At 39.2% G+C, this 16586-nt stretch overlaps 1 protein-coding gene, 1 long non-coding RNA gene and 1 pseudogene across 4 annotated transcripts in view; 1 reads left to right on the top strand and 2 right to left on the bottom strand.

Annotated features, from left to right (window-relative positions):
- Window positions 1–77: 77 nt before the first annotated feature.
- On the top strand, window positions 78–2475 carry LOC309850490. Its single transcript, XR_014304275.1, has 2 exons — window positions 78–442; window positions 1018–2475. It is a non-coding gene; the product is annotated as an uncharacterized lncRNA (long non-coding RNA).
- MRPS14 (mitochondrial ribosomal protein S14) overlaps window positions 2172–16586 on the bottom strand; it is a 28448-nt gene continuing 14033 nt past the window's right edge. For both annotated transcript variants that reach the window (XM_082704452.1, XM_082704451.1), the window contains exon 3: window positions 2172–2645. In XM_082704452.1, coding sequence (XP_082560578.1) covers window positions 2463–2645 — 183 coding nt within the window. In that variant the 3' untranslated portion in view covers window positions 2172–2462. The remainder of the gene's footprint in view (window positions 2646–16586) is intronic.
- On the bottom strand, window positions 10633–15178 carry LOC309849535 (swi5-dependent recombination DNA repair protein 1 homolog pseudogene; annotated as a pseudogene). Its single transcript has 2 exons — window positions 11964–15178; window positions 10633–11635 (listed from the first exon to the last, which is right to left on the bottom strand). The product of its transcript is annotated as a swi5-dependent recombination DNA repair protein 1 homolog pseudogene (transcript).

The raw sequence follows: 16586 nt of genomic DNA, 5'->3' as shown, positions 1-16586 counted from the left end.
TTTATGTATTATAAAGGTAATGAATAACTCGAGTCATTAAGAGTTTATACCTTAACAAATAACAGAATCGATACAAACTTACATTATTTTTTTTAAATGCATATTTCTTAGCAACATCCCCCAAAAGGGCCTAAAGGCAATGACAATTCAGAATTAAGTAGCAAACAGCAGCATTCTTAGTGCTCAGATGTGGTCTCTAAACATTTCATACTAAAAGGACCAGGGACCCTTATGTGAGGCAGAAAATATACAAGGTAAGCCTGCATTATCTTATGCCAGAAAATGAAGAAATACCAAATGTCCTTCATCAAGTTAACAGAATTCAGGACCCAGCAGTGGGAGGACACCAGAAAGCTGCCTTCTGATGGCATGGCAAAGTACACAGCACACGGGAAAATCCACACCTAAAAATCTAAACCTGAATCTAGTCAAGCCTCTCAGTGTAACTCCCAAGTTTTTAGGGATGGGGAATAAATTAAAGGACACATGAAGAAGCAAACAGCCAAATGTTGGCCATCCTACTGGACGCAAACCAGTGACTTCAAAACGAGTGAGAGGCCCAGCAACCAAATGAAATCGATGGATCATGCTTGGGCACCTGAAGCAGACAAATGAAAAGAGGGTGGCTTATCAATGATACGCTGGAAATCAACAAGTGTGAGGTTCTAGTTCTAATCTGATTAACACTAGTTACTAGTTGGGATATTAGAGCATTCAAGCTGGTAAGCTGTAATACCAATTTGGGAAACATGAATCCAAAGTTTGTGAGAACTCTCACAGCTTCACCTCCACCACAGTTGCAGATCCTTGCTATCCAGCCGCACACCGGGCCTCTTCACTGGGGAGACCAAGGCATTTCAAACAGCACGACTGAAACCTGAACTCACATGCCTAGTTTCCTCCAAACGATTCTTTGCCTGTATTTTCTATCTGGGGGTTGCCTTCTGCCATCCGTTCAGTCATCCCTAACAGAAGCCCACAGTCCCCTTTAATACTTAAATATAATCAGTCTCTAAGTCTTGCCCAATTTTCTATGTAAGACTTTTTACAACCTATCCTGTGCCTGCCTCAACTACCTTTGTTCACGCCCTGGCTTTGCAGAACGACTGCAACATCCTCCCAACTGGTTATCTTGCCGGGAGCTTTTCTGCTCGTGGCCCAGATCTACCACGCCATTGTCAGTTACCTGGAAAGCGACTGATGAGATCATTCCTCTGCTTAAAACTCTCCAATCATTGACATTTTTTTTTTTTAAGATTTTATTTGTTTGACAGGGAGATCACAAGTTGACAGGCAAGCAGAAAGAGGGGTAAGCAGACTCCTGCTGAGCAGAGAGCCGGATGTGGGGCTCGATCCCAGGACCCTGGGATCATGACCTGAGCTGAAGGCAGAGGCTTAACCCACTGAGCCACCCACGCGCCCCTAATCGCTGGCATTTCAATGAAGTCTTACCTTCACATAATGTATCTTCCATGATACGGCCTTTGTCTTGTGTTTCATGGTTCTCATACGACAGAGGGGCTGCAGTCACGCTCTTTGATGCCTCCGTGCCTCCATCCCCCGGATCCCTCTGCAAAAACCTCATCCCTTGCCTCCTGATATAAGTCCAGATTTCAGCTCCAGGAACACATTCCAGATGTTAAGGGGGTGCTTCCATACTCACACCCTGGGCATTTTTATCACTGGGCTGATCACTGTTGAGTTACTAAACAAAACAATCTTTTGCAACCTTTATTCATTTGTTATAGATAAACCAGAAATAAGAAAATATATACTATTCCAACAAAACTTTGCTGCTTGGATACATCTTTGGAGGCTTTAAGAGACCTTTTGTTCCAAAGGCCGCTGAAGATGGAACAAGAAAACACTGAGTGAGTGTTTCTGCCTCTTTCCAGCCATCACGCAGAGAAGCAGAGGCCGAGTTAGATAACCAAGAACACCAGCTGCACCTTCTAACACATCGTTTCCGTAACAACGAGCTAGCGGTACAATGTGCTGTGCAGCTCGGGGAAGCCGGCCCATCTGACAAACTGCCCGATGAGCTACTTGTCCATGAGCTGCATTAACTACGAGATAATTCTGCTTTAGGAAATAATGCCCCTAAAAAATACAAGAACCCTCATGTGTTGCTAAAAGATTAAGTGTGAAGGAAAAGGCAGGCATACAGAAAATATTTTCACAGACTATTTTTTATTACTCTACTCCTTGTACTCTCTATGCATAGAAACAGTATGGTTAATTTTTAAGTCCAAGAGAAGAGAGAATCCGCAGATAGCCAGAATTCTGACAAAATGAAACATCCACCAAATTTCTTCATTTAAAATTAAAAAGTACTTTAACTGTAGGCAGCATCAGGTAGACTAGACTCCCATCCTGGACCCCTATAAAACGAAGTTTTCATCTACTAGAGAAGCCTCCTCTTGCCAGAACTGGGTTCCCTGCTCAGTGGGTTCTGGAGCGGGTCACCATATTGCTCGCTGGACCCCCGACAGCTGCCCGTGGTCTGCTAAGTGACGGAAGACAATACGACTAAGCCTCCAGCGCCGCTTTACGCCACGTGGACGGGACGTCATCACACACCGATTTCGGATTCTAACAGGACAGCTATCCCGGGGAAGGGCAGCAATTTCTCCATCGGCCACGTCCTAAGGGAAGTCACAATATTATTACACCGATCACATGTGCACAGTTATTCTATATGCTTCAGTCAACGCTCAGAGTAAGGGAACACAGGGCTAGAGCCACTAATGCACTCAGTTTCCCCAAAAAACCTTAGACACAGTCGTGAACCTTAACATCTGGGTACACACAAATAGACAAGGGACAGAAATGTCTGGCATGCTCCCAACATAATTTTTAAAAAATTTATAGAAGTTTAACCCAGAGGGGCACCTGGGTAGCTCAGTGGTTTGAAGGTCACGATCCCAGAGTCCTGGGATCGAGCCTTGCATCTGGCTCTCTGCTCATCAGGGAGCCTGCTTCCCTTCCTCTCTCTCTCTGCCTGCCTCTCTGCCTACTTGTGATATCTGTCAAATAAATAAAGTCTTTAAAAAAAAAAAAAAGAAATTTAACCCAGATATGCAAGAATCCATAAACTGTTATGTGGGAAGCTCCCTCACTTTTAACAGAACAGCTCTGTAATAAGCAACCGGAATGCAAACACACATCGTCAACACCCCAGCCCCGTCCTGTGGCTCGTAGTAGACACTGAACACAGGCACTGTTAGTCAGCAGCTCTCCTGGTTACTAAACGCCACCGATGGGTTCTCCTTCTTTAGGTTTTATATAAATCTAATCATGCCATTCTTTTTCATTCATTTCTCTTTGGTTTCTTTCATTCAGTAACACGCTTGTGAGACCCCTCCGTACGGCTGCATGTGCCCTAATCCGTTTGTTCCCACTGGTGGTGATAGAGCGTTAATTCATTTACCCACTCTATAGCTGATGGGCATCTGGGCAGTTCTCAGTTTTGAGCTATTATGAATAGGGCAGCTACATAACTTTTTAAAAATCTTTTTTCTATTGAAGTACAGCTGAAATATGGTTACATTAATTTCAGGTCTACAGCAGTGACTTGACAAGTCTATACATTATGCTGTGCTTCCGCATGTGTACCTACCACCTGTCACCACACTACTCTGTCACAATACCACGGACTATAATCCCTGCACCTCACCCTTCATCCCTATGATTTATTCATTCTATAAGGGAAGCCTGTACCTCCCATTCCCCTTCACTGCTTATGCCCATCTCTCCTCTCCAATCCTGGCAACCATCAGTTTCTTCTATTTATGGGTCTGTTTCTGTATTTGTTTTGTTTTTTAAGATTCCACATGAATGTGAAATCTTATGGCATTTTTCTCTTATTTCACTTATAATACTTTCTAGATCCAACCATGTTGCTGCAAATGGCAAGATCTCACTTTCTATGACTGAATAATACTCATTGCTTGTGCGTATGCTCACACATACTCTCCCATCTTCTCCATCTATTTTCCTACTGATGGACACTTGTGTTGCTTCCGTATCTTGGCTATTGTAAATGCTGCTGCGGTATAGACTGGGGTGCATGTATCTTTGAATTAGTGGTTTGTTCTCCTCAGGTAAATACCCAGTAGCGGAATTACTGAATCATACGATAGTTCTATGTTTACTTACTTGAGAAGCCTCCATTCTGTCTTCCACAGTACCTAGACCAATTTATATCCCCACCAACACACATGAAGTTTCCCTTTAATCCACATCCTTGCTCATACGTGTTATTTCTTTTTACTTCTAACCATTCAGACGGGTATGAGGTCAAATCGCCTTGGAGTTTTGGCTCGCATTTCCCGGATGATGAGTGATGTGGAGAATCTTTTCATGTGTCTGTTGGCCATCTGGAAGTCTTCTTTGGAAAAATGTCTATTCAGGTCCTCTGCCAAATCTCTCTTTTTTTTTTTCCCTCTATTTTTAAATTGGATTATTTGTTTTTGGTGTTGAGTTGTAGAAGTCCTTTATATATCTTGCCTACTAACCTCTTATCATTTGCAATATATCATTTGCAAATATCTTCTTCAGTAGGATGTCTTTTTACTTTGTTGATGGTTTCCTTAGACGTGCAAAAGCTTTTATTGGGGGTGTTAGTCCCAATAGTTTATCTGTGCTTTTGTTTCCCTTGCCTGAGGAGACATCACTAGAAAAACGTTGACACTTAGGCTGCTTCCATTATCTTGGCTGTTGTAAATAATGCTGCTGTGAACATGGAGGTGCAGATATCTTCCTGAATCACTAGTTTCATTTTCTTCAGACACTCAGAAATAGAACTGCTGGGCCCTACGGTAGTTCTATTTTTAACTATCTGAGGAAACTTCATACAGTTTTCAATAATTAATGCACCAATTTAAATTCCCACCAACAGGGCAGAAGGGTTCTCTTCACATCCTCACCAAAAGTTATCCGTTGTCTTTTTGGTTAATGTCATTCCAACAGGTAGGAGGTGATATTGCACTGTGGTTTTGATTTGCATTTCCCTGATCATAAGTGATACTGAGCATCTTTTCATGTTCCTGTAGCAGACGTTTTTAGGTCTTCTTTGGAAAAATGTCTACTCAGATTCTCTGTTCATTTTTCAACTTACTTTTTTTTTTTTTTTGCTATTGAACTATAGGAGTTCCTTATATATTTTGGATATTAACTCTTTATCAAGTCCTTTGCCGTGCAGAAGCATTTACTTTTATGTAGTCCCACTCATTTTTGCTTTTGTTTGCTTGTGCTTTTGGTGTCCTATCTTAACAATCACCGCCAAGACTAATGTCAAGGAGCTTTTCTCTTGTGTTTTCTTGTAGAAGATTTACAGTTTCAGGTTTTCCTTTTAAGTTTTCACACATTTTGACTGAATTATTGTGAGTGGTGTAAGATAGAAGTTCAATTCCATTCTTTTGCATGTGAACATCCAGTGGCCCCAACACCATTTATTAAAGCAGCTATTTTCTCTCCACTGAGTAGTTAGGGTTCCCTTGTTGAATATTTGTTGAACCCATATGAGTAGGTTTATTCCTGGGCTCTTGGTTCTCTTCCATTGTTCTAGGTGTCTGTTTTTTACACAGTATCATACTATCTTGAATATTACAACTTTGTAATAAAGTGGTTTAAGATTTTATTTTTAAGTAATCTTAACACCCAGTGTGGGGCTTGGAACTCACAACCCTGAGTTGTGAGACTGCAAGCTCCACTGACTGGGCCAGCCAGGAGCCCCTATAACAATTTAAATTAGGAAGTGTGTTGCCTCCAGTTTTGTTCTTTCTCAGGACTGCTTTGGCTATTCAGGGTTCTTCTGTGATTCCTATGAATTTTAGGATTTCTTTCTTTTTTTTTTTTTACTTTTGTGAAAAATGCCTTTGAAATTTTGATAGGGATTACAAAAAGCCTATAGATGACTTTGTGTAGTATGGACATTTCCTTTTCTTTTCAAGGCTTATTTATTTGAGGGGCAGAGGGGTAGAGGGAGATGGCAAGAGAGAAGGCCAAAGAGACTCCCCACAGAGCAAGGGGACCGACATGGGGCTCGATCTCCTATTCATGACCTGAGCTGAAATCAAGTCAGACACTAAACCGAAAACTACCCAACTGCCCCAAGTATGGACTTTTTAACAATATTAATTCTTCTGATCCATGAATACAGCATATCTTTTCATTTATGTCTTCTTCAATTTCTCTCATCAATACCTTATAGTTTCCAGCATACAGATCTCTCCCTTCCTGAAGTTTATTCCTACGTATTCTACTGATTTTGATGCTATTGTACATATGATTGTGTTATTTCTTTTTCAGATATTTTGCTTTTAGTCTACACAAACACAACTGATTTTCATATCCTTCCACTTTACTGAATTCATTTATCAGTTCCAGCAGTATTTGGTGCAATCTTTAGGTTTTTCCTTATAAAAGATCACATCTGCAAACAAAGACAGTTTTACTTTTTTTTTAAACTTGTTTATCCACAAAAGCTTAACCAAATGAGCCACCTAGGCACCCCTGTAGTTTTTTTCCTTATAGTGTTCTTATCTGGGTTTGGTAACCGGGTTATGCTGGCTTGATAAAATAAATTTGGAAGTGGTCCCTTGACTTCAAGTTCTGGGAAGAGTTTGAGAAATATTGGTATTAAATCCACCTTTTTATTTTAAAAAAATATATATATTTTTTAAATTTTAGGAGAAGGGGGAGGGGCAGAAGGAGAAGGGGCGAATCCCAAGCAGGCTCCACACCCAATGAGGAGCCTGAGGCAGGAGTTGATCTCACAACTCTGAAATCATGACCCACGCCGGAAATAAGATTCAGGCACTTAATCAATTGTGCCACCCAGGCACCCTGGTATTAATTCACCTTTAAATATTTGATAGAATTTGCTCAGGAAGACACATGGCACTGGGCTTTTTTGAAATGTTTCTGATTACTAATTCAATAGTATTATTATTGGTCAGTTCAGATTTTCTATTTCTTCTCCATTTAGTCTTATTAGGACGTATATTTCTAAGAATTTATCTATTTCTTCTAGGTTATCCAATTTGTTGGCATATAATTGCTCAAACTTTCAAAGGAAAGTTTCTTTCTTTTTTTTTTTTTTAAGATTTTATTTATTTATTTGACAGAGAGCAAAAGAGTACTAGCAGGGGCAGTGGCAGAGGGAGAGGGAAAAGCACACTCCCTGCTTACCAGGAAGCCCGATGCAGGGCTCAATCACAGACCCGGGATCATGACCTGAACTAAAGGCAGATGCTCAACCAACTGAGACACCCAGGCGCCCTGGTTCATATCAGTTTCTTACAATACTTTGTATTTCTGTAATATCAGTTGTAATGTTTCCTTTTTCATTTCTGATTTTGAGTTCTTGCTCTTTTTAACTCAGTTTAGCTAAAGATTTGTCGATTTTATCTTTTCAAAACATCAGCTCTTAGTTTCATTGATCCATAGTGTTTTCTGGTTTCTATTTCATTTACTTCTGCTTTAATCTTTTTATTTCTTTTTCTTCTTCTTTTTTTATTTTTATTTATTTATTTATTTTAAAGATTTTATTTATTTATTTGACAGAGAACACAAGTAGGCAGAGAGGCAGGCAGAGAGAGAGAGAGAGAAGCAGGCTCTGCACTGAGCAGAGAGCCCGATGCAGGGCTCGATCCCAGGACCCTGGGATCATGACCTGGGCTGAAGGCAAAGGCTTTAACCCGCTGAGCCACCCAGGCGCCCCTCTTCTTTTTTTTTTAAACAGCAAAATCTACACCCAATGTGAGGCTTGAGTTCATGACCTGGAGATCAAGAGCTGCACATTCTACCGACTGAGAAAGCCAGGTGCCCTGTTACTCCCTTTCTTTTGCTAACCTGGGCTTAGTTTACTCTTCTTTTTCTAGTTCCTTAAGATACAAAGCTAGATTATTTTTCTTATGATTTTTGAGTCATGAAACCTCTGGGATGCAGATCAATAAGAGGAAATGGGTTTAAGAGGAGGCTGGAGAAGGGTAACAGAGCCCTGACACCTATGGTAAAGATTCTGACTGCTGGAGAAGCAAAGATGAGAGAATGGATGAGATTTACATTTTTAAAAGATTGTTTGCAATAGAGAGAATGAATCTGGTAAGGGGAAAAGTGGTTGAGATGGAGGAAAGAGAGATTACTACTACAGAAGCCTGCGTTAATGATTTTATTCTTGTTTATGTACATACTAGTGTGAGATTATATTCACTTAAATATGACGATTATGACCGACCCTGTGCTAGACTGAGAAATCACAGTAATTACTCTAACATATGAAAAGTGCATAAATTAAACAAGAAAATGCATACAAAGGCCACTTACTTAACACAAACTATTAAGTTTCAAAGAATATTTTCTCCGTACTTTATTTTTTTTTGGTGTAACTCTAAATGGGATTGTTTTCTTAATTTCTCTTTTTGCTACTTCATTATTATAGAGGAATGCCATATTTTTATCTTGCATCTTTATTAAAATCATTTATCAGTTAACAGTTCCTTGGTGGAGTCATTTGGGTTTTCTTCTTTTACAGATTTTATTATTATTTTATCATTTATTATTTTAGAGAGAGAGCGAGAACATGTACTGCATGTAAGTGGAGGAAGGAGGGGTGGGGAGAGGAAGAAAGGGACTCTCTCAAGCAGACCCTGTGCTTAGCACAGAAACCAACACCGGGCTCGATCTCATGACCCTGAGATCATGACTAGAGCTGAAACCAAGAGTTCGATGCTTAACCTGGAGCCATCCAGGTGCTCACGGGTTTTCTCTATATAGTATCAAGTCACCTATGAACAGTAAACAGTTTTACTTTTTTTACCAATTTTGATGACTTTTCTTTTTTTTCCTTGTGTGACCGCTGCAGTTCAGAGTTCCAGTACTATGTCGAATAAAAGCAGTGAAAGTGGACAGCCTAGTCTTGTTTCCAAACTTGGTGGAAAAGCTTTCAATTTTTCACCACCAAGTAGGACACTAGCTGTAGATTTTTCATATGTTGAGGTATGTTCTCTCTAAATCCACTTTGTTGAGTTTTATCATGAATGGCTGTTGTATTTTGTCAAATGCATCTACTGAGATGATCATATGGTTCTTACCCTTTCCGGTTAGTCTGAATATCATGTTGATTCATTTGCCACAAGTGAACCACACATCTCTGAAATAAATCCCTTTTACTGTGATACATGAACCTCTAATGTACTGCTGACATTGCTTTGCTAATTTTTTTTAGTAACTTACTTTTTATTTATTTATTTTTTCCCCCCATGTTCATCAGAGATTTTGGCCTGTGGTTTTCTTTTTTTGCAGTGTTTCTGTCTGGTTTTTGTACCAGGTAACAGGGGCCATGTAGAATGAAGTTTTGGAAGTTTCCCTTCCTCTTTTATTTACTGGAATAGTTTGAGAAGAACAGATATTAATTCTTCTTTAAATGTTTTATAGACTGTATCTGTGAAGGCATCTGGTCCTGGAATTGTGTTGTTGGGCTTTTTTGATTACCAGCTCAATTTCATTACTAGTACTCGGTCTGTTCAAATTTTCTCTCTTCCTGATTTGCTGTGGGGAATTGCAGGTTCTAGGAATTCATCCTTTTTTTTCTAGGTTGTCCAATTTGCTGGCATATAATTTTCAAATATTCTCTTAGAATCCGTTATTTCTGTAATATCAGTTATTTCCTCTTTCATTTTTTTATTTCATTCCTTACTTTTTCTTGATAAGTCTGGCTAAATGCTTGTCAATTTTATTCATCTTTCCAAAGAACTCAGCTTCATCACTGATCTTTTCTATTTTTTTTCCCATGTCTACTTCATTTATTTCTGTTCTGATCTTCATTATTTCCTTCCATCTACTAGCTTTGAGATTTTGTCCTTTTTCTAGCTCCTTTAAGTGTTAGGTTAGGTTGTTTGAGATTTTTCTTGTTTCTTGGGGTAGGCCTGTATGACTCTAAACTTCCCTCTTGGAAATGCCTTTGCTGTGTCCTAAAGATTTTGAACTTTACTGTGTTCGTTTTCATTTGTCTCCATGTATTTTTTAATTTTCTCTGATTTTTTCCTGATTTATTCATTGTTTAATGTCACGTTTATTCTTCAAGTGTTTGTGTTTTGTTCTTGTAACTGATTTCTAGTTTCATACTGCTATGGTCAGAAAAGATGTTTAATATGATTTCAGTCCTCTTATATTTATTGAGACTCGTTTTATGACCTTACATGTGATCTCTCCTAGAGATGTTCCCTGTGTACTTGAAAGGAATGTGTATTCTGCTGTTTTTGGATAGCATGTTTTATATATATGCTAGGTCTGTCTGGTCTAATGTGTCATTCAGAACCATGGCTTCCTTATTTTCTTTCTGGATGGTCCACCCACTGAGGTAAATTGGGTATTAAAGCTCCCTACCATTTAGTTTTACTGCCAGTCTCTCCCTTTATATCTATTACTATTTGCTTTATGTATTTAGGTGGTCCTATGTTGGGTACAGAGATAGTCTCAATTAATATATCCTCTGGGTGGACTAATTCCTTTATTATCATCTAATGCCCTTGTTTCTTGCTACCTTACAAAACAAGGTTCATAAACTAAGGAAACAGGAAGCCAAATTTAGACCACTTTAGGTTTAGACATTTACCACTATTTTTTTTTAATTTTTTTTTAAAGATTTTATTTATTTATTTGAGAGAGATAGACAGTGAGAGAGAGCATGAGCGAGGAGAAGGTCAGAGGGAGAAGCAGACTCCCCATGGAGCTGGGAGCCCGATGTGGGATTCGATCCCGTGATTCCGGGATCATGACCTGAGCAGAAGGCAGTCGTCCAACCAACTGAGCCACCCAGGCATCCCATTTACCACTATTTTTTAATATTTAAAATAAAGCTTTTTTTTTTTAAACCATAATAAACAAAACAATCTATTATAACTGACTTCCAGGGGCACCTGGCTGGCTCAGTGAGTGGAGCATAGAACTCTGGATATCGAGGTCATGAGTTTGAGTCCCACACTGGGTATAAAGATTACTTAAATAAATACAAACTTAAAACAAAAGCCTGACTTTCAGAAATGCTCAAATTATTTTTTTAAAGCGTGATCTAAGTTTCTTTTCACATTTAAAAAAAATGCCCAATTTTCTTTGCCAAATTTATCCAAAATACTAAATTTTCATTTTATTTTATAGCTATATAATAGAGTGCCCTAAAGTGATGTTCAAGATCTCTCTCTCTAAACCCTAATGGTCTCTACCTTCCTTTTAAAATATATTATGTTTTGAGTCATCATCCCCAGAAACATTGGAGAAAAAAATTATGAATTAAATACCCATAAAGTCTTCATTTCTACTATAGAATAACAATTTATCATCTAACCCACAGTGGTCTACCTACTGAGTAAGGCTGGGTTTCTTCTCAGCCATAGCTGATACAACTCAGAAAGCAATTGTGGCCTGAGACAGATCAGTCTTTGATCTGTACATTTTGACCAGTTTTAGCCCCCAAAGGTGTTTTTTTCTCCTCAATCTCTTCACCAATTTTGCTTTTTCTTAATCTTTGTTTGGGAAGATCTTCTTTTACAAAGTCACTCTGTAGATCACTGAGGGCCTTAGTACCAAGTGATTTAGATTCACATGCACAGATTTTTTTTTTTTTTAAGATTTCTTTTTAAGTAATTTCTAAAACTTGACATGGGGCTCAAACTTACAACCCTGAGATCAAGAGCAGCACGCTCTTATCAACTGAGCTGCCCAGGTGCCCCTGCACGGACATTCTTTTTTTTTTTTTTTTAAAGATTTTATTTATTAATTTGACAGAGAGAAATCACAAGTAGATGGAGAGGCAGCCAGAGAGAGAGAGAGAGAGGGAAGCAGGCTCCCTGCTGAGCAGAGAGCCCGATGCGGGACTTGATCCCAGGACCCTGAGATCATGACCTGAGCCGAAGGCAGCGGCTTAACCCACTGAGCCACCCAGGTGCCCCTGCACGGACATTCTTGAAGGTATTTTTCAAGTATGTACTTTCTTCAAATTCACTGTGTGTTTAAAATTTTTTTGAAATACCAGTTTCCTTCTGTTGAAGACGCTGGTATCTCTGAAAAATCTGATCATTTTCTTCATTCTTTACTTAAGACGTCTTACCACACTGCAACAGGAATTAAATGAAGATCTAGCTTTCCTTAATCATTCTCTAAGTGTTGCACTCACAGCTTGTCTTCCCGAACTGCTTATATGGGGAGACGGTGGACTGGCACAGGCCTGTGGAGTGCTAGGTAAAATCACAGCTGAGTCAGATATGCTTTCTATCTCCAAAATGAAACCTTGGTTTACCTCTTCCTCTGCCATCCCCAGAGTGCAGAAAACATGCCTAAGGTATTGCTAGCCTGTTTTTTTTTTTTGGTTTTCATTTTTATTTGCATGCACTATGTTTTTCTATCCCATACTTTCAGTTTGTATCTATCTTTAGGTCTTGAAGATGAGTGTCCTGGCAGCATGTAGCTGGATCTTTCTTTTTATCCATTCAGTCACACTATGTCTTTTGATTAGAGCATTTAGTCCTTCATATTTAAATGATTACTGATAGATATGCACTTACTATCCGTTTGTTCATTGTGTCCTTATTGTGTTTGTCTGTTTTTTTTTCCTTCTCTTGCTCTCTTCCCTTGGAGTTTGACATTTTATTTAGTGTTATGCTTGGATTACTTTTTATTTTTTGTGTATCTACTTTAACTTCATTTGTGGTTACTACTGGCTTATATATAACATCTTATGCCTCTAAGTCTTTATTACATTGACTGTAGCTAAAGTATGAACTAAAAGCACTAAATTCCTGCCCTCCATGTTTTATGTATATGATGTCATATTTTATATCTTATTTTGTGTATCTTTAGACAAATTTTCATAGATAAAATTGATTATTCTACTTTAGTTTTTAGGTTTTAACCTCCATATTGGCTTTATAAGTGAATAATCTACTACCTTTAGTATGTTTGCCAAATTTAACCAAGGAGGTGAAAAATCTATACTCTGAAAACTGTTAAGACACTGATGAAAGAAATTGAAGACAATACAAAAACTGGAAAGATACTGCATGGTCATGGATTGGAAGAATTATTATTATTAAAATGTCCGCATTACCCCAAGTAATTTATAGATTCAGTGCAATCCCTATCAAAATACCAATACCATTTCTCAAAGAATTAGAACAAAAATTTGTCTGGAACTATAGAAAGCCCCGAATAGCCAAAGCAATCCTGAGAAACAACAAAGCTGGAGGTATCCCAATCCCAGATTTCAAGATATACCACAAAGCTATAATAATCAGAAGTATGGTACTGGCAGAAAAAGAGACAAAACAGGTCAATGGAATAGGAAGCCCAGAAATAAATCCATGCTTTTATGGTCAATTAATCTATGACAAAAGAGGAATGAATGTACAATGAGGAAAAGACAGTCTTTCCAATAAATGGTGTTGGGAAAACTGGACAGCTACCTGCAGAAGAATGAAACTGGACCACTTACTTATACCATACAGAAAAATAAACTTAATATGGATTAAGGACCTAAATGTGAGACCTGCAGCCATTTAACTCCTAGAAAACATAGAGAATATCTTGGATATCAGCCTAGCAACATTTTTCTAGATACATCTCCTTGGGCCAGGGAAACAAAAACACAAACTATCGGGACTACAGCAAAATAAAAAGCTTTTGCAGATGCAAGGAAACCATCGTCAAAACAAAAAGGCAACCTACTGAATGGGGAAAGATGTCTACCAACAATACAACTGATAAAGGTACATACCAAAGGTACGTATCCAAAGTACATAAAGAACTTAAACAACTTGGGGTGCCTGGGTGGCTCAGTCATTGAGCTTCTGTCTTTGGCTTGGGGAATGATCCCAGAGTCCTGGGACTGAGCCTCACATCAGGCTCCCTGCTTAGTGGGAAGCCTGCTTCTTCCTCTCCTACTCCTCCTGCTTGTGTTCCCTCTCTCACTGTGTTTCTCTCTATCAAGTAAATAAATAAAATCTTAAAAACAAACCAAAAAAACAAAAAAAGAACTTCAACAACTCAATATCAAAAAACCAAATAATCCAATTAAGAAATAGGGAGAGGACTTAAACAGACATTTTTTCAAAGAAGACATATAGATGGCCAAAAGACACATGAAAAGATGCTCAACATCAAGATCAAGGAAATGAAAATCAAAACCACAATGAGGTCTATCAGCTTACAACTTTCAGAGTGGGTAAAATCCAATGTTGGTAAGGATGTAGAGTAAATGGGCTCCTCCTCTACTGTTGACGGGAACGTGTACTGGTGTAGCCACTGAGGGAAACAGTAGTTTCCTCAAAAAATGAAAAATAGAAATACTACAAATCCAGTAATTCCTCAAGTGGGTATTGCACAAAGTAAACAAAAATAGTAATTCCAAAGAATACATGCACCCCTATCCTAGCACAGCATTATTTATAGTTATCAAGATATGGAAGCAACCCAAATGTGCAATGATAGATGAATGGATAAAGAAGATGCGGTGTGTATATACAACGGAATATTATTCAGCCTTAAAAAATTAGATCCTGCCATTTGTGACAACACAGATGGACTCAGAAGTTATTATACTAAGTGAAATAAATCAGAGAAAGACAAATCCCTATGATTTCACATATAGGTGAAATCTAAAAAACAAAACAAATGAACAAATAAACAACTATAGCAGAAACTGACCCATAAGAACAGAAAACTGGTGACTGCCAGAAAGCAAGTAGGTAGATACCTTGGCAAAAGGGGTGAAAGGAAGTGGAAAGTACAGGCTTCCAGTCATGGACTGCATAAGTCCCAGGGATGAAATGTACAGCATAAGGAATATAGTCAATGTATTGTAAATAGTGTTATATGGTAACTACACTGGTGGTGAGCATAACCTTTCGTATAGAGTTGCTGAATTACTATGTTGTAACCCTGAAACAAACAGTGCATGTGAACTATACACTTAATTAAAAAACAAAAAAAGATGGACGGGGTGCCTGGGTAGCTCAGTCGTTAAGTGTCTGCCTTAGGCTCAGGTCATGATCCCAGGGTCCTGGGATCAAGCGCCACATGGGGCTCCCTATTCTGCAGGAGGCTGCTTCTCCCTCTCCCACTGCTTGTGTTCTCTCTCTCATGGTCTGTCAAATAAATTAATAAAATCTTAAAAAAAAAAAAAAAAAAAAAAAAAAAGATGGGACACCTGGATGGCTCAGTCAGTGAAGTGTCTCAGGGTCCTGGGATTGAGCCCTACATCGGGCTCACTGCTCAGCAGGTAGCCTGCTTCCCCAACTCTCTCTCTGCCTGCCTCTCTGCCTACTTGTGATCTGTCAAATAAATAAATAAAATCTTAAACAAAGAGAATTATCAAAATACATATGTTGCACATCTAAAAAAAGAATTATTTCCTAATCTCCAAAAGCTTATGCATGTGTTCCCACTATGAGATACTTAGAGAATTATAAACAACACAGCTAGTCAGTGAATAGTAGACAGCGCTGCAGAGAGGACTGGAGAGGAGAAATCACGAGGCTGCAAGTGAAGTTCCCTGGAGGCTGTCCTAGAAGAGCTCTAAGTTACTGACGTACGCATGTACCTACCATATACAAACACATATACCACTCCTTGTTCCCCAAAACACTTAAATTGGGGGCATAAGTTTGATTTGTTTGCTATTTGGTAGGCAACACAGAGCCAGGATCAATTCCTACAACTCTCAGAGTCTTTGAAAAGCTACTGCTGGGTCTCATACCAGAGCCATTTCTTCTGGGGGTCTTCTTCAGTAATTCCTCTGTGACACCTTAAGCTGATTCTCAGGGGCCACCTCCTACTACTCCCTAAATATAGGCAAGTAGCTTAATGCTGTATGGTAAAGGCTCTAACAGAGTGGTTCAGGGCAATCAGTTTTCTGCTGATGGCTAATCTAGACAAAGTTTTAAAAAATCTGTAGTAATGAATGGCCTGTATATTATTCAGCCAGCTTCTTTAAGTAGTTTTTTTTTAATCTCACTCTGAGCTTTTGACAGTTTCAGTAGTCCCGAGTTTGAGTTATACTCCTTGGTAAGACTCTTATGCTTTGTTTCTTTAAAGACTTATTCATTTATTGGAGAGAGAGAGCAAGAGGGAGGGAGGGAGATGAGGAGAGGAGAAGGGAGAGGAAGAGAACCCTGAAGCAGACTCTCTGCTACGTACAGAGGCCAGAGATGCAGGGCTGGATCCCAGGACCCTGAGATCACGGCCTGGGTTGAAATCAGGAGTCCGTTGCTTAACGGACTGAACCACCCAAGCACCCCAACAAGACTCTTGAATGGAGGTATTTTATGTCACCAGGTAAGTGCAGGACCTTATGCTTCAAGAAGTCAAACAGGGTTGACATCCTCTTACTCAAGTTAAGGAGTACAAGAAAGTAAACCTAGATGGAAAGCCACCTCAGCACAGAGAAGTGGGCAAAGGAGTTCAGAGAGGCAGGCTCGGAACTGCCCTGGGGGAGGACCCGTGTAGGCCACCTACGAGGCATGTGGCCAGCCTCATGGGTCAGCAGAGCCTCCCAAAGCTTTGACAGTTGAGAGAGTGGGAAGAAGTCG

This window comes from Mustela nivalis (assembly GCF_964662115.1).
Source record: "Mustela nivalis genome assembly, chromosome: 16".
Lineage (NCBI taxonomy): Eukaryota > Metazoa > Chordata > Mammalia > Carnivora > Mustelidae > Mustela > Mustela nivalis.
Note: the sequence above shows the minus strand (reverse complement) of the source record. Positions and strands in the feature narration are given on the sequence as shown.